This window comes from Sorex fumeus, unplaced genomic scaffold, assembly GCF_029834395.1.
Source record: "Sorex fumeus unplaced genomic scaffold, SorFum_2.1 ptg000128l, whole genome shotgun sequence".
Taxonomy (NCBI): Eukaryota; Metazoa; Chordata; class Mammalia; order Eulipotyphla; family Soricidae; genus Sorex; species Sorex fumeus.
The window spans coordinates 51464397-51491818 of record NW_026606185.1 but is presented as its reverse complement, the minus strand read 5'-3'; the positions used below and the strand labels follow the sequence as shown (position 1 = coordinate 51491818).

Genomic DNA, 27422 nt, shown 5'->3' with positions numbered 1-27422 from the left:
TTTAGAAGGTCACCATAACAAGTATGCACTTGAAAAATAATCATAATACTATGCTTACAGTCACAGGGTATAGTCAGTCATCCAGTGAAACTTAACTCTATCCATTTTTGCCTTTCAGTGAGAAATCCTGCTAGTAACTCAGTTCATTTTCTCTAGTTACCTTTAAATTATCACTATATTTTTGAGGGGCAGGTGTGATCGGTAACTCAGGTGGTAAAGCACATGGCCAGCACGTGCCTGAGGCCCCTCCCTGGCACCACATTGCCTGTCCCACCCGCAGCACTCCCCGGTACAGCCCCGGGGCCCCTCAGCCTGCCTCCAGTGCCCTGGCCCCCAGGAGCACTCCTGGCCATCGCCATCATTTAAGAAAAACAAAATCCCCAAATGTCACTTTCTGAGCGCACTGGTTTGGTTCAGAGTTTGACTTTTTCTTGCTTGTTTGTTTGAGGCCCCGCCAGTGATGCTCAGGGCGTACTCCTGACTCTGCTTTCAGGTACTACTCCTGGTGCTGCTCGGTACCATAAGGATGCCGAGGATCAAACTTGCGTCCCCAGATGCCCTCCACACTGTACTCCCTCTCTCTGACCCTTAAGATTCTGTTTCACTCGGTGTCCTTGTCTCCCTCTTGGTACGCTCTTCATGCTGGGAGCAGACACAGAGGCTAGCCTGAAGTCAGCACGCCTCTCAGATTATTGCTTTCCCCTACTTTGGAGCGACCCAAGTGCTGTCTCTCCCCTCGGTATGAACGACAGTCTAGATTCATTTCTTCCGAAGGGGCCTCGCTCGTCACGGTGGGCGGAAACTCCATGCTCTGCCCGGGTGCAGCAGTGGGCCCCTGGTCTCTCACGAATGAACAGCAGAACGTGGCACATTGGGCCTCGCAAGCCAGGGAGGAAGGCCGTGCATGGACGGGATCGTGGGATGCGCCAGTGCGCCTCCGAGCTGGTTGGGGGCAAAGGGGTTTGTCCCTTTGACCCCTCTGGGCTGTCCCCGCCCGGAGTGGGCTTCTCTGCACTCCTGCCTGCCCCAGGGGTTCTGTCGGGAGCAGGCCTTGCCACAGCACCAGCTTTAGTTAGAAAGTGACCCTTGGTGTGGACACCAGTTTGGCCCGAGTTGGGATGAGCTTTCAAGCCATGTGCCACCCCCCTTTCCGGTCGTGGTGCTGTGCTGGCCACAACCTCCTCTGTTTCCTTGCCATGAGAGGTTAGAGGGGGAGAGGCCGAGCAGGAGGTCGCTCACCTGGCCCACCGGGCTGTTCTGTTGCCCTCCCCGCTGAGCTTCCCCACGGCGCCTCGTCCTTCAGGGCCCAGCGGGACCATTTCCCCGAAACAGTGCTACTCACCTCGACTTTTCTTTTTCTGTCGCAGATATTAAAAAACATTACTTGGTATTCCGAACGGGTTTTAACTGAAATTTCTCTGGGGAGTCTCCTGATCCTAGTCGTGATAAGAACCATTCAGTACAACATGACAAGGACAAGGGTAAGTTTGCCGAGCCGGTTTTCTCTCTCTGTAAATACATTCAGCAGGAAGTTGGCCTGTGAAGATTGTGGGGGTAGGGGGTGCAGCTCCCCCTCCTGCCCCCCACAATACTGTATCATTCAGGCTGCTGGCCTGCCTCACTGATGGCATAGATAGGCAGTGACCCCAGTTTTGTGTGTGTGTGTGTGTGTGTGTGTGTGTGTGTGTGTGTGTTGTGCATTGTAAACTGTAGCCTTACAGTGAAGTGAGCTAGGAAATGTTACCAAGAACACACATTTGGAGTGCTGTACTGTTTTAGCAATAATGCACATTTGTCATCTGTTTATAAGAAACTTTGTGTAAATGTCAATATGCACAGTTGAGACCTGTGTTCAGGGGTCAGCTATAGTTTTGAAGCAGTTTCAGTATGCAGAGGGCTTCCATTCTCGCGAAGCGCCCAGGTCAAACACACCTCCACCAGTCAGCATGGTCCTGAGGTAAGGTGTGCAGTGCCCATTTCTTGCATTAAGTACATCGGATTACCAGAGATTTTACAAGAAATGGGAAACAGCCACGGAGCCCATTGAAGTTAAAGACTTTGTCTTTGTTACATGACCAGGTTTGATTTGTCTTTTGAAAACAGCAGCAGCCAATTGTAGGAGGACACAAACATGAGGAAATGTAAGTTCAGACGGTAAAGAGAAAAAGAAGGAAGAGGAAACCTGAACGCATTCGGGGGTCATTGTACAGGGTTGTATTTGCAGTACATCGGAGCAAATTTCCATCCCTGTCAGTGTTGACGGTACATGTGGAATTCATGGCTCAGAGGTGCAGTCAAGCTTGCAAGCTCTTTTCAGTTATTTCCCTCGCTGGGAATAACGTATAGCTACGCCTCAGCCTTTTATCTGAGACTTGTGGAGCCAGATGTGCTTTAGAGTGGGCTTTAGTTTTGATTTTAGAAAGAGAATTGCAATGCATAGGCTACACTAGACATAGCCATTAGAGCGCAGTGCAGTTTTGAACATGAATATTCCCACAGAGAAAGATTTCAGTATTCACACGGTGCATAATGAGGACCAGCATCTCAGTCCCATTTATGCCAGGTGTTGCTTCTACCTGGGTGTGAAAACAAAAAAGAATACTGAGATTTCAGGGCTGTATGGGTTTGGGAATAGAGGGAAGGGATTCAGGGCCTGAGCTTTTTGGCCCCAGAGATGACTCAACTTACCCACGCGTCTAGTTCCCAACAGTTGTTGCATGAGGAGACCAGATGTGTATTTTAAGCTTGCTGTTTTCAAGAGACTTGTGGAACTTTTCACCTGGTCAGGACAGCTGGTTTCCTGTACTACAGCCTACACAGAACAGCCCCCAGAACCCAACACAGAATGACAGAGCCAGTGGTCGATGTCTGTGTGCTATGAGCTGACAATAGTACTTGGGCAATTTTTTGCCTGCTGCCTCTCATTAGCACCTAGTGTGAAGTTCTGTGTGCTACTAATCCTTTAATAAATATTCTCTGTCTGGCAAAATAAATAAACAAACAAACTAACTTGCTGTTTTCTGACAGGACAAGTACCTGCACACAAACTGCCTGGCCGCTCTGGCAAACATGTCGGCGCAGTTCCGTTCCCTCCACCAGTATGCTGCTCAGAGGATCATCAGGTAAATAAGGGCCTTCGGAAGACAGAGCGAACCCCCAAAAACCCAAGGAGGGATGTTTCTTTCCATTGTAATGTCTCCTATGAGGAATTTCAAAATGTCCTGCTTCATTTTTATTACCTTCATGCATGGTTGAAAATACTTTGATTTGCTTTATTTTTTTTAATCCAGCTTCTGGACCCCAGGTAACGGTTTGTGGTTTCCCTTCTCTTCGTGCCATCGTTTTGAGTGGTTCGAGCCGCTTCCACCCGGGATCGTGTCTGTCCCGCCAGCGCTTGGGGGACATCACAGCTGTGTGATTTGTGGGGCATGTGCTAGAGAATTCTTTTCATAGCTGTCTGCCATTGGATTGGTTTTCTAATGATGACATAAAAATAGTTTTTTAAAAAGCCTCTCAGATTAGTAGTTAAGATGAAAAAAAGACCTCACAAATTTGCCAGACGGTTCTGTGGGTTAGACGTTCATTGTGGTTCTTGCTCTGCTGTAAAAATCAGCAATGCCCCAGTAGCCTTCTGGAGAGTCTCGGAAGGGACCCGTTGCTTGCTCTTCCTGCCTGCTAGAAGCGGCCTTGGAACGGGCCCCTCCTTCTGTTTTCAGAACCATCTGCACACACCTGTTGAATCCCTCTCACACCTTCTCACTCAGGCCTTTACTTCTGCTTCCTTTTTCCATCATGGGGTGTCCACGGCTTACTTTGTTCCTACCTGAGTAATCGGGGGAAATATCCTTCTCTTAAGGTTATTAGCTCAATCAAAATCATGGAATCCCTTTTTCTATGTAAGGAGAAGTGGAGACTAGCTCACAAAAGCGCTTGGTCTGGCCCCGATGCATGATGGGACAGGCATGCAGCTTCCTCGTCAGCCCATCTGCCCGTACTGTTTGGCCCGTGAATAATGTTATGGAAACCAAATGGCCCTGGGCAGGACAAATGTTCCTCGCCCACGTATCCAAAGGTTCTTGGGATGTGAATGCAGGCATTTTTTATGGGAGATGGTTTTCTGCCTGCCACAAATACCCACCATTTTCAAAAGACGAGGAGAGGTAATTTTCAAGGAAAGGTAATTCAGTGAAGATGAATGAATATCTTTTGCAAGGAATTTTGGCATATGTGGGCACTACTTGTTCTTCAGGTAGGTTGGATAATCAATATTGCCCTCACAACTCTCACATAAAATGTTTGTTCAGCAAGTCATGAAATCAAACCAGTGCTATTAATTCTTGGTTTATAAAGTATTGTCAGTCTTGATAATTAGTTTTTGTCTTCCCGCACTGGTAGCGATCCCAAGTCCGTTTTACTTTTTATTTTGATCTCATATCTTATCCATTGGCTAGAGACTTGGATTCATTTTTTTGAAGTTATTTGGAATTAACTTAGGTTGTCTATTGATTTATGTCCAGAATTTAGGAGAGGCGATTTTCCATTGACTTCTGTTCATGTCATTCTGGTCTTCATAGATTATGGGGGTTATTTTCTGTGTTTGTTGTTTGAGAGATTGTCAAGTTGGCTGATTTTGGACTGAGGTGACTTCCTGATTTAAAGTCACTGTAGCATCTCCTTAGACCCCAAGTTCTCCCAGGTATCTTGAGGACCCTTTAGTTCTTTTGTCACCATGCTGTCTTTGGTTTCGGGTCATACCTGGTAGAGATGAGGGCTTACTCCCAGCTCTGTGCTCAGGAATCACTGCTAGTGGTACTTGGGGGGCTATTTGAAGTGCCAGGATTAAACCTGGCTCAGCCACATACAAGGCAAATGCCCTAACCCCTGTGCTCTCTCTCTAGGCCACTGTCACTGTGCTTTTTTCTAACATGACAGATTTAGTGATGCCCAAATTTCTTTGAGCCCTATTTTCCTTTGCATTGGTGAAGTTTCAGAATGATGTTATGATTTCATTACAAGATTAATTTTCTTCAACCAGTGTGAGTTCATCAGGTTCGTTTACAATTTAAGCCCCGAGAAAAATGTTTCAGAGAAGATTAAACTTACTTTCTAGGTGCAGTTGCTGGGGAAATGTGAAGTAACGCAGCAAGCACTCTGCCCATATTGGGAGATGCAGGAGGTGTCATTTAGACTTGTGGCTTGGGAATATTTAGATTGCCATATGTAAGGACCAGCGCTTGATTTCGTCTCACTTATTTTTTTAAATAGAAACTTCCCACGGGGCGCTGGGGTATTCGATAGTCCTGCCATCTCAGGTCACAGTGCTGCTGTCCCTCACCACACAGTATCCCTAGCTGCTTGCCCCTGGCACGAGTTACATCCAAACCAGTGGTAAATGTTGCTGCCCTCGAGTAGCTTGTAATTCTGGAGCCAAGGAAACAGGAAGACCAACTTGGCTATTGCTGAAAGTGGCGGATTCAGAATAAAACACAAGTTCCTATGTGCGGGGGTGTGGGGGGAGGACTCAGCAGCAGGCGGGAGCCACTTTGTTGAGGGCCAGGACACGACTTCCTACCCCTGCTTCCCAGCAGGGTGCGTGGCCCCCGTACATGGGGACACCCCCCCCCCCCCGCCCCGGAGCATTCCAGGCCCTTCGGTGGACGCGGTGGGGCCCTGTTGAGGTGTTGTAGCAGGGGAGCCCGCTGTGTGGACCATCAGGGCCTTCTGTGGAGGGCACCCCGATTCAGGAGAAAAACAGCCAAGTAAACTTCCTTAGCATGGCAACACGAGCACGCATGTGTGAGCTCTGAAAGGATTTTATTTTATTTTTGTTTCTCTTTTAAATGTTTTAAAAAATTTTATAAAGTAGTTCACAATATTTGATCACATTTAATATTCAAACACCAATCCCACCACCATTACACCTTCCCACCACCATATTTCGGATGTTTCCATCCCAAAGCCCAATCCCTGCCCCAAAGCAGAACCGAAATAATATATTTTGTATTGTTTGCTCTGAAAAACCCGCAAAAAATGCTACAAAAAAAGTATCCTTAGAGGAAAGAGTGTGGAGATTGTTTTATTTCACCCAGGTGCTATTAAACCCTTCTACAAGAGATCATTTACATGTTGTTAACGGTTGAGACTTGTGTGCTTTTATGTATTTATATCTGTTTAAAAAAATGTATGTTTCCCTCTAGGATTGGTTGCCTCCTACTTTGAAGCCTATCAAACATGGTGCTGTAATCTTGGAGTATGGGTAGGGAGTGTGGTCTGAAGTATTGTGCAGCCGCAAATGTGGCCGTGTGGTCCAGAAATAGGTTCACTCATGGGTGAGGCTCTGCCCGAGTGTGTGGAGAGCAGCCATGAGCGTGGTGACGGCTGGATTCTGGAGGTTTTCAGCTGCCAGGGCTGGGTCCCTTGGAGTGGGGAGGCGTCTTACCCACCTCCCCTCTGGGGCACCCTGAGTAAAACGGCCTGGCATTGGGTCTGGTGGCATGATTATGGAGAGTGTGATGTTATGCTCCCTTCTGGGAGAAAAGGATGTGCGATCTGTGAAAGGATTTTATGAGTTCAAAGTTCCAGTCCATCCACTTCTGTGGGCGACCCCAGCGCCCTCTCCCATTGCCACACCAAAGCCATGCAGCTCCCAAAGTTCCCAAATGCCAAATGCCAATGAAGCTTTTGTTCTCTGGCCCACGGTTGAGTCCGTTGTAGACCCGATGTAGCTGTTTCAGCCGGGAGGAGAGGTTAGAAGTGCTCTGTGTGGGCCCAGAGACAGACCCCCCGAGTCAAAGCCTTCATCTTAACAAGATCCCTGAGGACTTGTGCACATATAAGAATTTGCACAGTATGTGGAGTTGGGCCTGAAAAAGTGGCTTTGTTTCCTTTAAAGCTGTTGTCTCAGATTGGGGAAGGGACATCAGTCTTTTGTGTCTTGATGAAGCTCATTTCCACTAAATGTGATTAGGATGTAGAATTGGGAAGTATGCTGGGGAACACTTAAAAAAAAACAAAAACCAAAGCAAAACAACGCTGTTTAGCTGTACAGAAGATTTATTACAGTAGCTCCACGCAGTATTCACCAGATGCTGTGGTGATTCCTTCGAGCGAGTAGTAATCAGTTTTCATATACGTGTTCTTTATAAGTTCTCTTCTGGGAAGATGCAGTGTAATTTTCTGTCACTTGCAAAACTAGGAAGAGCCAATATTTCATCTTAAACAAAATGGAAAGCAGTAACATGTTCTGTTGCTGTAAAAGTAGGATGTGAATCATGCTTTTCAGAACCTTAGCTGCATGTAAGGTAAGGAATATTCCCATATGGTAGCTGAGCTATTGTTTCGTGTTTAATGACATGGTATCTTGCACTCCATATGCTCTGGGTTTTGCTCAACTATTGATACAAAGTGTTTTTTTGCATGGGTATTTGATAATGAGTATTTGGGAATCGTGTGGTATTCAGTGAAAAGATGTAGGAGCTGGAGAGGGAATACAGCAGGGAGGGGGCACTTTCCTTGCACGAGGCCTACCCAGGTTCGTTCCCTGGGACCTGTCATAGTCCCCTGAACCCTGCCAGGAATGACTCCTGAGTGCAGGGCCAGGAGTAAGCCCTGAGCATGGCTTGTGTGGCCCAGAAACAACAAAAACAAAGCAAAAAAATAAAAAAACTATTTATGGGGCCAGGCATATGGAGCCAGTGGCAGGGCAGATGCCTCTCGTGTTAGAGGCCCTGAGTTCCATGCCCACTGCTCCCGGAAGTGGCTCCTTATAGAACCCACACCCGTTGTCTCGGGTGCGTAATATGCCAGGGTTGCAAAGACCCTTTTACTTCCTGCCCTAATGACTTTACCTATTTCCGCTTTTGTACTTCTCTCTAATAGCGCATCCTAAATTGCTTTCTCCTCTCTTCACTCATGGCCCTAGAGGCTCACATCTGTGCTTAGAGCTCCACCTGACGGACCATCCAAAGGCCCATTGCCCATCTTTCTCTTTTTCACCGAGGCCACGGCACCTTGTAGGGGTTAAGAGTACGGACTCCAGCCAGCCAAGGGTCCTCGCTGCAGAGCACTGGCTGTGGAGTCTTGGAGGAGTTTAACTGGTTTTGCTCGTTTGGCCACCGGTGGAACTGGGATTCAGGCATTGCCATTTCAGGGGATGAGGCATTATTATTTGTGAAGGGCCCATAGCACACAGTAGGGGCTACATTAGTATGAACCTGGGCCACACTGTGAACTGCGTTAACCCCATTAGCCACAGACCTCAAACCTGTATGATGTTGCAACTGGACTCGTGTTGGGGGGAGGAGACACTTGGGCCACCCAGTGCCTGGGCCTCCCACATGTGGAGCTGTGGGGGTTGGCCCCCAGAGGGGTTATTAGGGGACCAGACGGAGCCAGGGGTCCAGCCCAGGGCTCCCACTGTGAAGCCTTGGAGCTCTGCCATCCACCTCTCCAGCCTCAAGATGAAATTCATCTTGCAGGAATGCGGGTTGGGCCACCTCCAGAGATGCTCAGGGCTCTCTCCTGTCTCTACACTCAAGAATTACTCTGAAACACTTTGGGTGCTCAGGAGGCCCTATGGGACGCCGAGGATTGAACCCTGGATTGAACATGCAAGGCAGACACCTTCCCGCTGACCTATCGCCCCGGCCCTGGGATTTGTCTTGAGGCCTGCTCGTCTGTCTTCACCACCCCACCATCCCCACGCCAGAGACTGCAGGTCCTTCCTCGCAGGCGTCATGGCTGATTGGGCCCTGGAGGTTTGAGGTTCACATGTTGTTGGCCAGGGCCTGAGGCCCGTTTGTCCGGCTGCAGTCCTCTGCGCAGTGGCCGCATGCAGTGGGCAGATCTGACCAGCTGTAAGTGCCACGGACATCAGGGCCTCTACTGCAGCACCCTGCCACCAACGAGCCCGGTTGTGGATGGGGATTCTTACCCCCAGGAGGCGTTTGATCGGATTTGGAATCAGAATGGTGCTCGTTTTGGTATTTTGTTTTGCTTTTGTTTCTTGGGTGCCACACCGGGCTGTGCTCAGGGATCACTCGTGGCGGCACTCCAGGGACCAGGCGTGGTATCGGGAAATGAACCAGGCCAGCGGCATGTGAGGCAAGCACCTCTCCACCACTCTGTCACTCCAGCCTGTTGTTGTTGTTGTTTGTCGTTGTTACTGCAGCTGGGGAGGAGGTCGCTACTGACCTCCAGTGGGTGGAGGCCAGGTTGTTGCTGTAGATCCCATCAGATGGCAGGGTCACTGGGGCGCTGCAGGGCGCTGGGACCCGGGCACCTCGCCAGGATGCCTCTGGCCCACATCCCCTTTGCTTTGAGCCTTTGACTCCTGTTGGACGGTGGCAGCTGCCCCTCCCCGCTCGCTCCCAGTACAGGCGCCGCGCCCTTGCTGTCTGCCTGGCTTTCTTCTCAAGAACCGAGACCTGACCACTCTTCCTGTTTTCTCCGGACCCCAGTGGCCAGAGCCCACCACTGGGTCTCCCTGGAGCCACGTGCTGCTAGGAACTTGCTCTGTTTCTTCAGTGCAGGGAGAGAAAGGACCCAACGCATGTGTGGGTGGAGGGGGGCGCGGCACAGGCGAGGAAGTAGGATGGGGTTGGGGGAGCTTCTGGTCCTGACCTTGTGCCCCTCTGGCCTGGCCCGAGGAGCCAAGGCTTGTTGTTTAAGCCGGGTGGTAATTATGGAGATAAAAAGGGTGTCTTCCTTTCCTCTCTTACTCTCCACTCTCCCCAGGGCCCACAATAGACCTTTAATGAATACCTCCACGCTAGCACACAGGACTCAGGGACTTCCTCTGAGATGATTAGGCTCTTTCACAGTCGGCAGGTTCTGTGCAGCCTTCTTGGTCCCGTGGCACGGATGAATGTGCAGGACAGGATGGAAAGCGTTCTGGTTTCTCTTAGCTTTGAGACTAAAACAAATTGGACGTTTAATTAAAGCCATTTTATAAGGGCAGTAGAGAGTTGTGTCTAGTTTTTAAAGCTCGTCATGTAATTTAAGAACTAAAAAAAATTCTCAGTCTCTGACTCAAGCGTTCACCTTCTGTCATTACTCACAGCCACCAGTGGGAGCTCAGCTCTTGAACCTTCCTTCTCATTGATGTCCGTGGCCTGGCTCTGTCTTCACATGCAGTGATGTGCACATTAACTGCAGAAGCACAGGGGAGGGGCTGCATGCCTTGCACTGGCCAGCTGGGATTTTGATTCCCAGCATCCCATATGGTCTCCCCAGCACCACCATAAGAAATTCTTGAGGGCAGAGCCAGGAGTAACCCCTGAGCATCAGCGGGTGGGACCCCAGAAAGCCAAAAGCAAAAAACACAGAACAAAAAACACAGGTTGCTTCCTCCTCTATTTTGGACACTTTTGACACCTTTTAGAATGGTGCATAGAATCAGAAATAGTTTGGCACAACCAGAATCAGAGAGAATTTGTTTTTTATTGTTCGTTTTGTTTGGGGAGTCTCACCTGGCAGTGCTCAGGGCTTACTCCTGGCACTCAGGAATCACTCTTGGTGGATCTCGTGGGGAGGGAGACCATGTGAGGTGCAGGGAATTGAACCCGGACTAGCTGATTGCAAGGCAAGTACCCTGCCTGCTGCACTGTCTCTCTGGCCCCAGGGATACTACATTATTTTAAACATAAGATCCATCGAGTGACAAATTCATACCCTTCACCTCAGTGTCTCATCAAGCGTCCCTTTCTTATGTTAGATTTAAGTCTAGTCGTAATCCAGAGACTTAGGCCAGGTCTGAACTGGGTTTCACAGCTGGCTAGTGGCTGTCCCAGCTTTGTCTGGGCGAGACCCCAATGCTCTTTCCCCTGCATTGGCGTCCAGCCAGAAGAGCTTTGAGATGAATCCGCCCGCCCTCGACCCAGGCCTCCATGTCCTGAAATGGACAGTCATCTTCAGTCAAAGGGGCCGAGCCTCTGTCGGTCCTTCTCTGCCACACCATCCCTCAGCCCAGCCTCCAGAGTGGCCAGGTACCCCCGTGTGTAGTAGGAGAGACCGCGAGGCTTCCTTACATACCTCGTGTTTTACCTCCCCAATGATGCTCACGAGGTCCTAAAGCCCTGGTGATTCTTGGGCAACTAGACTGTGGGGTTAGTATGGGCCCCCAGGAATTGACTCTGCTGCTCAGGGACCCCAGTGCTGGGGCTGCACCCCACGAGACTCAGGGACTGGGTGGAATTCGGGCTGCGAGCCTGCCAGGCTTTGCGCCGCCTCCCCCCTCTTAAACTGGTGAGGGGAGAAGGCTGTGGATGTGCTCACGGACAACAGCCCTTAGTGTGTTTCTGATCCCCGACCCCCGGCAAATGAACATGGAGCCGGGAATGCCTCTCTTTTCATCCGACTCAAATATTTCCCTTCTACATCAAGTCATTAGAGGTTTTTATTTTATTTTAGGTCCACACCTGTCGGTGCTCGAGGATCACTCCTGGCATTGCTCAGGGACCCCATTGGGGTGCTGGGGATTGAACCTGGGTCTGCCGCGTGGAAGGCAAGGGTCCTACCCACTGTCCTATCTCTCCAGCTCTAGAGTTCTTTAAATTTAGTTATTTGTGACGCTGGAGAGAGAGAGTTCAGGAGGTAAGGTCCTTGCCTTGCACCTGGCCACGCCCTGTTCAGCTCCGTAGCATCTTCTATGACTGTTCACTTGAAAAGAACATTCATGGAAGGATGGACATCTGTTGATGATTGGACAGGCCGGCACCTCGGGGTGACAGGACTTACTGATGGCATTCTAGGCTCTGTCTCTTCCGCGAGAATTCTTTGGGTTTGCATGCCTTGGAGGAAGCAAAGGCTTGAACAGTCTCTCATTTGTCCGTGTGTCGGTGTGAGTTTCCAGCCCTGGTGTTGGTGTTGTTCAGTGACTTGCCTGATTCCGAGGGTCATTGACATCCCCAGACTGCCTTCGTTTCAAACTCAGGGTAGGTAGGATATCGGTGGCCCGGGAGGACCTCTGAGAAGCATGAAGGAGATAGGAGCATGCGTTTTAACACGTGGAAATACGGCAACCCGGGTGACCCTCTGACCAGACCAGCGAGCACTGTGGCAGCAGGAGGCGGAGAACCATGGACACCTCGCTCTTTCTGGAACAGAGGAGGGAGAGCAGGCGTGCCCAGTGTGCTGTCTCATCTCTGTCGCTTTTCTCTCATTGAAACGTAGTAGTGATCCTTGACAGGTTATAAAATGTTAAGGCAAATATGACTCACGGAAGTATTAGTTTTCTTTCTTGATGAGTTTCTTGTGCCTTACGGACTTTGAACAAAAAGCTCCATATCTGAGATAGAGAAGATGAGTTCTACAGCTCATCGCGCTAACAGGGGAGATGGGAGTAAACAGAACATGAGAGAGTTTAGACGAGTACAGCCGGAATGGAGAGCCGGCTTCTGTGGAGAGCGCCAAGGGTGGCTGGGGAGAGAGGGAGCACACGCTGTGTCCTGAGGCCTTCACAGCGCACCTCGCTCTCCTTCCCCCGTCACTGCGGAGGGAAGTCACCCTCTGACTTGTGGTCCCGCCCTGAGCTGCCCTTCAAAACCCTTGGCATGAATGGATGTCTAAAATTATGCTTTCCCCAACCTCCCAACTTTTTTTTTAACTCAAATTTATGAGAAGGTGAAAAATATCAGCAAAATGGGCGCTAAGATACAGATGCTGCATTCGCTAATGAGCCCATCTCCTGCAGTTTTAATTTGTGGCCTTACTTCGAGTAACACAACTTTGTAATAGTGCTGTGGCTGTTGGAATCTTAGCGTTCCCCAGTCACGTTACTTTATAGTATTATTTTTTGGTTGTTGGGCCGTACCCAGCTGTGGTTCAGCCCTATTACCCCTGGCTCTGCACTCAGGGATCACTCTTGGCTGGCTGGGGGACCATAATGGGCTGCCGAGTATTGAACCTGGGTCAGCTGCGTGCAAGGCAAGCACACTGCCCACCGTACTGTCCCTCCGACCCCTGTCCAATCATTTAAAGTCTCTTGGTGGCTGGAGACACAGAGGAGAGCTGCCCGGCCAGTGTGTGACAGGCGAGCGAGGAACAGGCGGACGTGGTGTGGCAGGGAGAGTGGCCGGCTGCTGGCGTGGAAGGTTCTCCAATCTGTGAATTCATCCATCGATGAGTTTCAGTGGAGAAAGGAGGTTGCATTTAAGAAACCTGTCCTAACCCTGTCGCAGGTTTCCTCTTTGATGTGGAAACTCAGAACATATTTAAAGAGGAAGCTTTGATGCAACTCTAGGTTCCATTGTCCACTTCAACAAATAGATCAATTTATGACCTCTTTTGGTTTGTTTCCTTATATTTCTTACTTCTTCCTCAATAGCCAGTGATTTTTGTAGCAATTTAGACAACTCATCTGCAAAATTTCATTATGTAAAGGACACTTTTTTTTTTGAGCATCTGTTATGATTTGCTCCCTGCACAGATGCTCAGAGTAAAGCAAGTGTCACTACTGTCCTCCAGACCGTGGGCCTGAGCCTTCCTCCGCCTTCTCTTTATTCATATCCAGTTTGGCGCAGGGTCATTGTTGCATGGCGGCTGTCTTCCTTGTGACTGTAGCCCTAGACCAGGAGGGTGCATAGTCCTGTGGGATAGATGTGGGGCCCGCGGCATCCTGAGCCCCATCATCATCAGCTCACTCGGAGTATGGGGAAGCTGAGACTGGAACCCAGACAGGGCCCTCGCCTAGAAATAATCCTCCTCCTGTTATGGCAGGGCCAGCGTTTGTCCATATGGAAGGGGATAATGGCATGTTGGCCAGAGGGGAGTGTTCACTCTGTACCTTCTCCACCTTGACTCTGACCACTCCAGCACACATGCTTCACAGACCACGTTTGTTTCTATGGGGTCAACAGTAGTTTTATAAGAAGATAGCGGATGCTGTTACTGCCAGAGAGTTACAAAGGCAGAGTGGGGTAAAAACACTGGTACCCTAGCATCAGTCAAAGCAGCTGTACTAGAACTTGGTGCCATGACTCACTCTGTGTGTGTGTGTGTGTGTGTGTGTGTGTGTGTGTGTGATTTTTTTGGGTTTTGGACCACACCCAGCAGTGCTCAGGGTTTATGGGTTTACTCCTGGTATGTGCTCAGGGATCACTCCTGGTGAGCTATGTTGACCAAATGGGATGCTGGGGATCGAACCCAGGTCATTAGCAAGCAGAGCAAATGCCCTCTTCATTCACTGCACTGTCGCTCTGGCCCAACTCACTATATTTTTTCATAACTTTACCCTGTGGTAAAAAAGAACACAGCAGATTTTCACTGAGGGGCTTGCTCCAAGTTCTGCACGCAGGAGTGCCAGGTTTGCTCAGCAGCACTTTGGGGTTCCCCAAGCACCTGCAGGAGTGACCCCAAAATCAAAATGAATCAATGAAAAAAAGTCGTTTGACTTGAAGGCCATTGGTGAAACAGTGACAGTGATTAGTTGTGGTAAAACTAGATCCTTCACCCATATACATCTTTTTAATACTCTTTGTGAAGTAACTGTGAGGTCCCCTCAGTCACCTCCGAGTATTAAAAACAATGATTTTACAGAGTTGCTCTTCATACAGTTGTTTCGGGCATTTAGTGTTCCAACACCACCAGTGTGACCAAAATGACAATTTGGTTCTTAGGACTTGGCAGAAATTTTTCTGCAAATGAGTAAGGAGCCTCCCACTTCAGAGAAAGCTTCCGCCAGTGTTGGTTGGCAGTGGTGACCTTGGAATGCCACGAGCACAACCAGAATTCAAGAAATCTCAGTTGGTACCGTGAGTTTGACAGCCCCCCGATAATCCAAGACTTTTTTTTTTTTTGCTTTTTGGGTCACACCCAGTGATGCTCAGGGGTTACTCCTGGCTCCTACACTCAGGAATTAATCCTGGCGGTGCTCGGGGTACCATATGGGATGCTGGGAATTGAACCCGGGTCGCCCACATGCAAGGCAAATGCCCGACCCGCTGTGCTATTGCTCCAGTCCCAATCCATGACTTTTGGAGGAGATCGGTGAGATCAGAGTGAGTGGGGTTCATTGGCTATTGTAAGGTGAGACTTATCAGCCTTGGGAAAACTGGTGTCACTTCATGGGTCCTGTTCTTCAGAGGCCCAAAGCCTGGAGTCACAAAATTATTCTCGGGTGAAGAGAGTCATTAAAAGTGCAAAGTAGGCTGGAGAGAGTGCAGAGGTCGGGGTGCATGCCTCGCCTGCGACTGATCCGGTTTGGCCCCTAGCCCTAGTGGTCCCCGAGTTTTGCTGGCGATGGCCATGGAGAACCTCTGAGTACTGCTGGGGACCCCGGTTAGCCCCAGCACTGCCCTGAGCAGTGCCTTATCCACACAGCCAGTCAGTATCTCCCCAACTTAGCTGGGAGGACCGCAGGGGCCCCTGGGCACTGGGCACTGCTTGGGAGGCTTCTCCCCCGAGAATGCCCAAGGAGATTCATGAACCTTAACGCAGCAGATCTTGGATTCTGCATTTTAACTGATACTTGAGCAAGTACCGCTTGGCCAGCAAGATATTGCAAGGGTTAAAGTGTTTGCCTTACCTTGGCTAATCCTGATTCTATCCCCAGAGCCGTAGAGGATTCTTCAGCACCACCAGGAGTGACCCCTGAGCACCACTGGGTGTAGCCCCTCACACGCATTCCCCCATCAAAAAACCAACATAAAACTGCCACTTGAGTTTTATTGTCACATCAAAGATGAATATCTCCAACTTTCCACAAAGGGCCCTGATCTACGCTTTCCTAACCCAAATACATATCTTTATGAGGTAGCATCGCCTTCCTAAGTCTCAGTTAAAACCAGACTGATTTAAGGAGCAGGATTGAGATCCAATTTGTTTTTTTCCCCCCTGAGGAAGACAATAAAGAAATCTGTGGCAATAGACCATGATAATGCCGCAGTTTTTGTTTGGGAGAGCTTTACTTTTCATTAAATGCTATCTGTGTTGACTTGCGGTATAGTCACTATTATATTTAAATAAATGTGTGACTCTTTTAGGTGCTTCGGTTTCATTCCTGCTACAATTAATGTTTATAGGTGTCACTCACATAACAATAAAAGGGTATTTTGATTCTTAATAAATAGAATCTTTGGATACCTCCCACATGGTGCTGGGGGCAGCAGGGGTCATTCCCAGTAATTAATTGCTGACCAGTGGGAGGGTCTGAGCATGTGGTGAGGCCTCAGCAGGGCCAGGGACCGTCAGGGCCTCCCCCGTGGGTGCGCCAGGGCCTTCTGCCCGGCACCTCTTTGGTGCGCGCTTGTGTGGGAAGGGCCTGGAGTTCCCTGCAGAGCCGCTGCAGAGGGTGGCCGCATTGGAGGTCACTGGCTGCGCTGTCCACCCTGGCAGTTTCTGGCTCAGCCGCGCGAGCACTTTCCATCCAGCCATGTGGTCAGTAGCTGGCTGTGTCTCCTCGTGCTCCCCTGTCGTAGCTAGCTGTGTGCTCTGTTTGGGGGCAGTACCTGTTGGGGCGTGTGGCCACGCCCAGCTCCGTGTCCCACGGGGGGCGGCGGGGAGGCCCTCCCTGGCCCTGATGAACATCAGTGCCCAGAGCTGGGCGTGCAGGCTGCATCAGCCCTGCTTGTTCTCTGCATAGAGAAGTGCCGGGTGTCTGGTTTTTAAAATTTGAATTGGCAGTGTCAGCCGAGTAAGTTGTCTCTTACGTTTATTGCTCATCTTGCCGGGGTTTGGCTATGAAACAGTTATCCCAGTTATTGATTGCTCTGTCCACTGCCCCCAGTGTTGGCGGTTTCAGCAGACCCACCTGCTGCGTCCCTCAAGGGGCCCTGGGGTTGGGCACGGAGTTAAGGGGGTCTCAGATCTCCTGCTGTGTGCAGCCGGGATACCCCCTGGGGAGGATGTCCAGTTGGACCCGTTCCCTGGCTGGCCTGGGGGCCTACTTTAGCTGGGAGGTCTGTTGAAGCGAGGCCTGGAGCACCGTGTCCTTTTCCCCGTGGCAACCCCCACCACCCCCATGAAGCTCAGTCCTCACTCATGCCCCAGGAGACAGAGGCTAAAGCTTCTATGCTGGGCTCAGCCATCCCAGAGCATCACTCGCCTCACGTTTCTGCCATCCGCTGATGATGATGATGATGATGGGACCAGCTCTCAGGTTCCTGGGACCCGCGGAGGACAGGAGTGCTGGCAGGGTCCTTTGTGGCTCTCTTGGATCCCAGCTGCCTGCCACCCTGGGGCATTGAGTGCCACAGGGCAGCCGGGCACGGTGAGCAGTGCTATCATCCCCACATTCTCGGTAGAAGAGAAAAGGCCTGAGATGGAAAATGAAGCGTGGTCCCTTCAGGTTCTGTTTTTGTGTCTTTCTTGACTTCATTGTAATCTCCCTTCAATGTGGAGGTTCTTCTCTTGACTGCTGCCAGGCATCAGAAGGGAATTCCTCCTTTCTAGCAGCTGTCTGCCCAGAGCTTGAGCACAGATGCCTGGTCCCCGCGGGCCTCTCGCACCTGGCCGCTGGGCTCTGAGGGCAGCCGGATCTGGCCTGGGGGCTGAGAGATGCTGGCCCTGTTGTCTCTAGAAGAGAGGCTGAGAGGCGCCTCAAGTGTGAAGGGCAGAGCCCAGAGAGCCTGGGAAAGGCATGATAGAGCCCTCTGGCCCTTTGCTCTCTGGCCCGCGTGATGGGCGGGGTGCTGGAGCCAAAGCTCCCCTGGGTGGTGCTGTTGCTCTGTGAACTTCCAAAGAAAGCGTTTCTATTGTGAAAGCAAACCCTTAATCAGGTGCCACCAGCCCCGGTGCTAAGCTTAGGATGGATGAGACGTAGTGATTGTTCTTGTAGTCTGATCCTGGCTATTCATTTTCCTGAGATTTTCCTCAGAAGTGGGAAAAATAATATATAATTTAATTCAAACCAGGCCCGTAGCTGCCGGTAAAGATCCTGAAGGTAATGACCAGTTTGCCTAAAGATAATAGTTTTCACAAAAAGTTGGAAGATTTTAAGTTGCATAAAATTGTCCTTAAATATATATGAGCTATATTAAACAAATATGTATTAAGTATATATTAAAGTATACATATATATATAAATAAACTCACTTTTGCTTTAATGAGTGAAAACTAAAACTCCACTGCATTCTACAACTCCACTGCAAGGCTGTTTGTCACCTGGCTGAACAGAAAAGTCTGTCTGTATGGTTATGTGCAAGAGACACCCACACTTTGGCAATGGGAGGGAGGATGGGTACAGCCCCTGGGAGAACAATGCCACAGCACTCTCCAGATTTCAGATCTGGAACCATTTGACCCAACAGAGCTGCATTCCTGATTATTGGCAAATGTATAGTTCGCTTTGGCAGGATTTTTAATTAACAATTTTAGAAACAACTCAATTACCCACTAGTAAGGACTATTTCAGTTAATATGATGCGTTAATAAAGTAGACATTCAAGGGCCGGAGACATAGTGCGGTGGGTAAGGCATTTGCCTTGCCCTTGGTTCCATCTCCTGCACCTTGTACGGTTCTCTGAGCAGTGCCAGGAGTGACCCCTGAGTGCAGGGCCAGGAGGAAGCCCTGAGTACTGCCAGGTGTGATCGCCCAGGCCCTCCAAAATAAGAGGTGTCATTCACCGTAAAAGATTATCTATAGAAGGTTCTTTGAAATAATGTATATCTCAATAGTAGATACCTGGCTTATGGGTATTATTTTTAGAATAAATGATTATTCAAAAATAACCATTATGACACAAAGCAGCACAGAGTGATTAATTAAAAAAATAGAGGGGCTGGAGCAATAGCACAGTGGGTAGGGCATTTGCCTTGCACACAGTTGGCCCAGGTTTGATTCCCAGCATCCCACATGATCCCCTGAGCACCGCCAGGGTTAATTCCTGAGTACAGAGCCAGAGTAACCCTGTGCATCACCAGGTGTGACTCAAAAAGCAACACACACACACACACACACACACACACACACACATATACACGCTTGAAGACAGCCATATTGCCTACTTTCAGATAATCTTAGACTGATGCCCTGGCAGTTGATAGCCCCCACGTCGAGTTCCAATCATCTGTGACTGTGTCTTTTCATAAAAACAGGCTGTCTCGTACATAGAGTCTTAGGAGCATTTTGCATTTCCTGCCACACATCGATGTTGGACAGTAAATTTCTGAAGCTCGATAGCACCCAAATGTCTTTGAGTTTGTACAGCAAAACATAAGGTGACCCACATTTGGACACTAGGTTGACTGTCCATGTGCAGAAACGTCACCTCCAGGTCTGGGAAGAGGAGAGCGGCCGTGAGTGGTTTGCATCGCCTCCTTGTATGCACTCAGTGTCCAGTACAGAAGGTGACCTGTTCCCTTATGGGGCGGGGAGGATTCAGAGAGTAACAAAAGGACCCTTTGGGTTGTCCCTGGTCTCCACGGGCACGACAGTGGGGAGAGGGCAGACATTCCTGCTGAGCCGAAACTTTCAGCCCTGCTCCAGACCCTCCAGGCCCTGCACAGGCTTCATATCTTCTGGGGCTGTTCCCAGGGCTCACCCCGTGGAGACACAGATGATTGACCTGATAAAATCCAGCCTGAGGTTATCGGGGATGAGTAGCTCAGAGGGAATTCCTCTCTGTGGAGCCCACAACTCCCACATCTCAGGCGTGTCCTGTTCTTCTTGAAGTAGCAGGTGGAGCTACTCTGGGGAGAGCAGGGTTAAGTTGATGACCACTGACTCCTCACTTGGCATTCCTGAATCCCGCAAGCAAACTGAAGACCCACCACGCGGCCGTTCCATGCTGACGGCTGTGCCGAGGCAGCCACGTGGCCCCATCTCCTTACATTGTTATCTTTAAAGGACTTGATTTCCACTTTGCACTTACTCTCAATTAGCTCTTAACAATCTGTCTCCATCTATTTGCTTTCCCGAGAAATTTATGAAGCGGTGTCTTCTTTACCACGTATTGGTTTTCTTAATTTTTTATTTTCTTGAAATCAAGTTGAAGTGGTTTAGAAATGTAGAGAATCTGTCTGTTTGGGTTTTTTTTTTTAAATGTATGTTTTAATGGGACTTTCATAAGAACAGCCGCACATAAGGAAAAGTGGCAAGTCCCTCCCTCCCATAGGTTCTAGAAAAGGGTTTTTTTTTTTTTAATTTTTCAAATGGTACAAAATGGGCACTTGAAATGTTACTTTTGTTTTGTTTGTTTGGGGGCCATACCCAGCAGTGCTCAGTGTTCACTCCCGATGGGATGGAAGCTGCGTGGGTCTCAAGCAAGGCAAGTAAGTGACCGTACCCACGGTATTAGCTCTCAGACCCCCAAGTGTTACTGAAACATTCTAGAACACAGCAAAAGAAACAGCTGCCTTCTTTCCTTCTGCTAATTCTTTTTGTGTTTCTTTGTGGGGGGGTGGGGGGGAGGCGAGCGGGAGTTGTCAGGGCTTAGCCAGCTTGCTGACTCCTTCTTGACTCGTGGTTGTTTGCAGGCTTCAGGGATCAGGCACCTCTGGGATAATGTGTTCCCCAGCCCGAGGTTCTGTTTCCCCTTTGCATGGCTCCACATCGCAGCTTAAGGCACAGGACAGAGGAGGAGATAGAGAGGAAGTCAAGACAGGGCCTTGGTAACAACTCTAATAGGCGGTTCCCCATAGCTGTCACAGAAGCCCTGTGCTCGTAGAAAGAATGTTATTAGAGAAATGGATCACAGGCCCACCAAGTGCATCTTCCTAATCGCTGGGAAACCAGAGTCTAGCAACGCCAGGCATGGTGCCCACTGCTTGCGCAAGTGGGACAGGACCACCAATGGCTTCCTGGCAAGTTCAAGACCCGGGGCAGACTGCTGAGAAGCCCTCCAGCTAGCAGCATCACTGGACATGTGTGCCCAGGGTTCTGAGGCCTCCACTAGCATCGAGCCATGACTGATTTTTGTTTTTCCCTTTCTTGTTTCCTGGCTCTATATAGATGCAGAGTAGGTTTGAGGACAAGTTATCAAATGAATAAAAACATCACTGACATGGCATTTGGTGTGGGAGAAGCCATATCATAAAACTGCGGTGAAGTTTTATTTCGATTTAAAATTTATTTTGGTTTTGGGGCCACACCCAGCCGTGCTCAGGTTTTGCTCCTGGCTCTGTACTCAGGAATCCCTCCTGGTGGTACTCGGGAGACCATCTGGGGTGCTGGGGATTGAACCCCGGTTGGATTGAACACAATTGTGACTTATCTCCTGTCTTGTCTCTCTAGCCCGTGCAGTGGAATTTTAAAAACCCAACTGTTCAGTGAAAAGTATATTCTTTGGATAGCATATAATGAGGATATTGAATATTGATGGTTTCCAACACAGTAACTGAAGAATCCATTGATTGTTGTGTTTCATGGGTCCTTAGTTCATATGGCATCTAAGTATCTTAGCTACTTTTTTTAAAAAAGTGAAAGTACAGTGTTTAGGGATAAAAATTCAATTTCAGTTCAATAGAGTTTCTCTATGACCAACTGAGACTTAGAATATGGTAAGTTGTTAATGTAGCAGGAGAAAGGGAGTAATTCTAACCTTGGATATGATGGAAGACTGGCTTTTCATTTGGCATTCCGTCAAGATCATAAAGGATGAATAATATTTCAATAGGCAGAGATAGCGAAATAGAAAAAAAAATTCATGCTTAAAATAGCATCCTCGGATCAGCAGGGACACATTTCAGAAATTCCATAGAATTGCTCGTTATTTCAGAAGCTTTGTATTTTACTTGGTGTCGTTGAGTGTTTGCTGCCAAGGTTTTCCAGTCTTCAGTTGCTATTGTAATTTTTCTACTACTTTCGTTGCGAAGGAGAAGTCAGGTGCGCACTGAATTTTAGGAAAGGTGTTTGATAGAATTCTTCCCACAATTGCGATCATCCTCTAGAGTTAGCCTTTGACGAAGGTTATTTTCCAATGTGGGTCTGCCGGTGTCACCCGAATTTGATGCTTGTGCTGTAGAGTAAGATGCGCTAAGTCCAAGGCATGGTCACAGGTAGATCCAGCCCAGCCTCCTCTGTCCGACCGAGTGGCCATCCTTGAGCTGCTGCCTTCGTGGGCCGAGGAAGCCTTTTTGGAGTCTTTAACCTGGAACATTGGCCCTGACCTGGGGAGGCACCAGGTAACTCCAGCGGTTCCACAGTGGCTGTTTGCTTTCGCAGTCATCTTAGAGAAAGCCGGGGGAAGTCAAGTCTCCCGCATCCGAGATGCTGGGATTCTGGGTTCCCGTCCCTGGGATATTCTGCAGAGCTCACACGTGTGGTATTCCCTGCTGGTGACAGGCGCAGCACTGACCCTCGGGCTCCCCAGAACTGCACCACTTTCCTGTCCCTTGTTTCCATGTGGCCCTTTCACCCCCGACTTTATCTGTTCCTTTAAATGAGGGCAGACAGATAGGCCCGTATGGAAAAATAATTAAGGTGAAAATCAGCAAATGCTTCTTTAAATAACCGAGTAATAAAGTTGATCTTAAAGGGCCTCAGACTTTCTGCAAGACAGCTTACTATCTAAAGATGAATCAGGATAATACCGTTCTTCACGTATCCTCAGTGAGGCCCATGTTGTTGTTTTAAAAAAAACAATGGACCTGTTTGGCTATTTAAGCTGTGTTTTGTATTTCCTGTAGAAACACTTGTTCATGAAAGTTGAGCTTTTGTAATTGGTTTGGTTTTTTGTTCTCTGTTATTCTTTGCCTCCACCAGAATGTTTTCTGTTAATATGTAGGTTGTTTTGGAGAAAATTATGAGATGTATCAGCCTTCCAACCCAAGTATACTGAGTGTTTTGAATTAAATATTTAGTGTTTCATTGACTATTTCCTCTGACTTCCATTAAGACCTCTAGAAATGATTTTTCTCTGGTAAGCCTTTGTTTGTTTTGGGCCAATACACAGGTCGGTGTGGAATGAACCGGTGCTGTAGTAGTTGGGGTGTGGTAAGTTTTTCCATCACTTATCTAGCTTTAGTAGAGATTATTTTTGGTGAGAGGTCAAGTTTCTATCATCGCAGGAAACAGTTTTGTTCCTAGATGTCCGATAGTAGTAGAACTATTTGGAGAATAGTAACTTTTTTTTTAAAAAATGATGGCATGGGATAAGAACATTCCAGTGTGGGGAGATTGCAAATGTTGTTTATAAAATTGTTAAAGGGTTTTTATTTCCATTTTAATTAATTATTTTTAAATTTGGGGGCTTCCCAAACTCAGAGGTCTCGGAACCCCTCCTGGTGATTGGTGGCCAACCAGCTCAATGGTGCTGCCAGGACCCTGAGGTGCCAGGGATCACCCCATTTGTGGGACCTCCAGGGCGGTAGCCGGCAATAGGCAAGGGACAGTGGGGTGTTGGGGATCAGATTGGATCAAGTGCAGGCAAGCCATGCCCCTTCCTCTCTCTCTCTGGTAGAAAGAGAGATACTTTTGCTCAGACCGAGGGTCTGACTGAAGATGACATGTCAAAGTGAGCTGGAGAGGGGCCAGAGCCATAGTACAGCAAGGAGAGCGCTCACCCTGTACCTGCCCAGCCCAGGGTCAGTCTCCGGTATCCCATATGGTCCCATGAGCACCGCCAGAAGTAACCCCTGAGCATTGCCAGGTGTGGCTGAAAATAAGATGCACCAAAACAAAACTGAGTTCAGAATCCATCATTCCCTTCTTCCCATGAGTACAGCTATTTATTTGGCACTGGCTAGTGTTTGATTGTGGTCATTTAAAGTTTTTAGGAGTTAAAAATTTATAATGTAGGAAACTCTATACAATGTTTCTTATATTGCATATAATTTTAAAAGAAGCATTGTCGGGCTGGAGTGATAGCACAGCAGGTGGGGCGTTTGCCTTGTACACAGCCGACCCGGGTTCGATTCCCAGCATCCCATATGGTCCCCCGAGCACTGCCAAGAGTAATTCCTGAGTGCATGAGCCAGGAGTGACCCTTGTGCATTGCCGGGTGTGACCCAAAAAAGCAAAAATAATAAAAAAAAAAGAAGAAGCACATTGTCTCTCTAAATTAGATTCCCGGGACAGCTCAGAACTTACACCCTCCACTCACCCGCTCCAGCCCCCATTCTGTTCCTGGAATTCTTTCTTTTCCAGATTGTCATTTAAATGAAATTGATCAATTGATAGACAGAATATAGATTTTTTTTAAAGCCTAGATATTTAGCCATGCCTTTGGATATATCATTCCTGTTTATTTTATTTGTTGCAGTGCCAGGGGATTGAACCTGTGGCATCACAGATGTGCGGCATGTGCTCAGCACTGGGCGACCCCCCTGACTTTTGTGCCTTTTTGATCACTGAGTAGTTTCCCATTAGATGTGTGTCACACGCGTCCATCTCCTAGTCAGGGACACTTGACTTCCCATCTGTGGGTGATTCGGCAGGGACCTGCCATCAGTATTTGTGTAGAGAATTCTGGCATCATAAGTTTTCATCTCACTCTCGGCAAATACCTACTAGAATGGTTTGTGGTCATGTGCTAAGTGTATGTTTTGTTTTGTTCAGAACTGCCATACTCTTTTCCAAGTAATTGTACCATTTTGCATTTTTATTAGAAAGGCATGACATTCAGTTACTCTGGACCTTCACCAACAATTAGTATTTTTCTTATAGTAAAAGCTGCTCTGGGGCTGGAGCGATAGCACAGCGGGTAGGGCGTTTGCCTTGCATGCAGACGACCTGGGTTCGATTCCCAGCATCCCATATGGTCCCCTGAGCACTGCCAGGAGCAATTCCTGAGTGCAGAGCCAGGAGTAACCTCTGTGCATCGCCGGGTGTGACCCAAAAAGCAAAAACAAAAAATATAAAAAAAATAAAAGCTGCTCTAATAAATCTGTAATGATGACTTCTCCTAGTGCTTTTAATTTGCACTTTTTTTGTAGTGAGCTATAATGTTGAGTCTCTTTCCGTGTGCCTTTGCCATCCAGTCAGCTGCTTCGGTAAAATTCTGACGTCGATTTTGTTGTTGGGGGCTACTCCCAGGTCTGTGATTGGGGTGGGGGGCCGTATGGTCCAGGAGATGGAACCAGGGTCAGCGGCACCCAGGGCACATGCTCCAACCCCTGTTCGACATCTCTGTCCCCCTCCATCTCTGCATTTTTTTTTTTTTTACGATGAGTTGTTTGCAGGTTTCAGTGTTGACTTTTGAAAGTTCTTTGTATGTGCTGGATACAGGTCCTTTTACAGGTATGTGTTTTTCCAGAGAGCAGCTTTTCTTACTTTGATGAAGTCCAATTTATCAATTTTCTTTTTTGAAAAAAATGCATCTTGTTTTTACTGCCTCCTTCAGAATTCTTTTGCTGATGTTGGTTTGCTTTGGGGCCACACACAGTGGGGCTGTGTGGGGAGGTGCCCATCCGGCAGCTCCAAGGGAGCCAGCCTCCAGCCCACAAAGCAAGCGCCCCAACCCCCCGGGCCATCTCCCCAGCCCACCCCTAAGAGAATCTCTGCTCCACTCAAAGCCCCAATGCTTCTGTTTTGCTCTAGAATTTTTATAGTGTCTGTTTTTGCTTTTGCTCTGTAACATAGAGTTCATTTTTATAGCTGGCACAAAGACTGAATCAATGCTTATGCTTTATATATTTGGTTACTATCATTTATAGAAATCAATCATTTAACTATCCCAGCAACATTTGTTCAGGAATATCCTTTCTCCATTGAATTTGGCAATTGCGACACACTGGTGGTTGATTTTGTTGTTGTTGGAATAGTTCTCTTTTTTTTAAATCATTCTTCTACAGATTTATCAAATTCCTTTCTTAAATTTTGAACCCAGTGATGTTAGGGGGTCACACACTCCCTGGACGCCATGTGGTATCAGGGACCAAGCCTTTGGCCATCCCCAAAGCATGGACCTGGGTCCTTTGAGCCGTCACTTCGGCCCATGAGTTTTTAAGGTGGCAGAGACCTGACATTCCCCTCAAATTCACAAACCCCGTCAAAGAATGATAGAGAAAAAAAAAACTGGTTGAAATGGTGACGATATTGGCACTGCTCCGGCCCTGGTTGGGGTCCGGGTGACCTCCCCTGCACCCAGGGACAAGGAGCATTGCCTTCCCCTTCCTCCCTTGCCAGCTGTGGCCCCAGCGGGGTCTGTCTTGACACAGTTACCATCTGATGCAGCCAAGTCACAACCGTACATCATTCTGGCCACACACACTTTCACCTTTCAAGTTCAATTTCATGTTGAGATGACCGGTCAGAAGAACTGAAGCAGTTTTTAGAGTGAGAACTTGGCTGAGAAAATAGTCAGAATCAGTTGGGTTTGAAGGAAGGCAGCACCTCCTACACAGAGTTGAAGTGTGGAGCGAAAAGGGTCCTCCTTTCTGGAGGGTCGAATTCTGAGGAACGGATTTCAGATACATGCACGCCTGCATGCCCAGGATTGTTCTAAGTTCTAGCTCATGCTCTCAGGACCCCTGGCATCCCTCCATGGGGACTGCAAGGAAACTTCAGATCCAGGGCTTGAATCTGAAGGTAAAATCCGGAGGAACACTTTTGAAGAACCAGGTCTGGATCCTGCTTGGTTCTAAACACGGCTCCTAGTGCGAGGAGCTTGGGTCGCAGTTAAGCTGTCGGATTGTCCTTCTCCTCTCCCGTGTCTCGGCTGAGGTGTCGTTTCCCCTGAGAGCCTTTTCCCCACTTCAGTTTGGTTCTCCCGTTCTCCATCACTGGCCCTGCCCAGTACCTCAGACTCACCCTTTGGGGGAAGTGCAGGGAGAGGGTTAAGCCACACCTGGCAGTCCTCAAGGGTTGCTCCTGGCTTTAGTGGTCAGAGGATCCATGTGGTGCTGGGAATTGAACCAGGGTCATGCAGAAGCAGCCCCCAGGCCAACGCCTCACCTCCCGGATTGTCTTCAGTGTGTTTGTGTGTGTGTGTGTGTGTGTGTGTGTTTTCATGAGAAGATGAGGGGAGGGTGACAAGCTTCACCTCCCCAACTATCTCCCGACCCCCGGCGCCTTCTGTTGTTGGGGGGTCCCCCAGGAGGGGCCGTGTCCTTGCGTGCTGCGTCCTGAGGTGAGCCGAGTGCTCCACGTTGCTGCCGGAATCTGTCAGGGGCTCTGAGGCATCTGCTGACTGCTGGCTTTCAGCGGCAGAGCGTCCATGTCGCTGGTCAGGGGACGGCTTGGGCTCGGCGCTCAGTGTACTCAGTGCGAGGTGTCCAGTACATGCCAGTGCGTTTTCCGGAGCGGGCGAGAGCAGGCGAGGCCAGCCTACCCCGGGGTCTGAGCGAGCCAGCCGCGGCCCTCGCGCTTCCTGGAGCAGGAAACGGTTGGGGAGAGCCAGCCTGCGCTTGTGCTGCTCCGTGACCCCAGGCCTTGGTGGGGAGCAAGGACAAAACTGCCACTGCTGTTCTCACCTACGCTGCCCGCCAGAGGCCTCCCCTCACCTGCAGAGCAAGGGAGTGCCGGGGTGGGCGGGGGTGGTGACCCGGCTCTGTAGACGGGAGCACTGCAGGTGGAGTCCTCACAGCTGCGCTCCCTCTGAGCAGGT

General features: G+C 49.0%; 1 protein-coding gene across 4 annotated transcripts in view; it reads left to right on the top strand.

The window, feature by feature from the left end:
- Positions 1 to 27422, top strand: part of DYM (dymeclin) — a 300303-nt gene that overhangs the window by 107432 nt on the left and 165449 nt on the right. For all 4 annotated transcript variants that reach the window (XM_056138010.1, XM_056138009.1, XM_056138012.1 and 1 more), the window contains exons 11-12: positions 1368 to 1481; positions 3028 to 3122. In XM_056138010.1, the coding sequence (XP_055993985.1) occupies positions 1368 to 1481; positions 3028 to 3122 (209 nt within the window). The remainder of the gene's footprint in view (positions 1 to 1367; positions 1482 to 3027; positions 3123 to 27422) is intronic.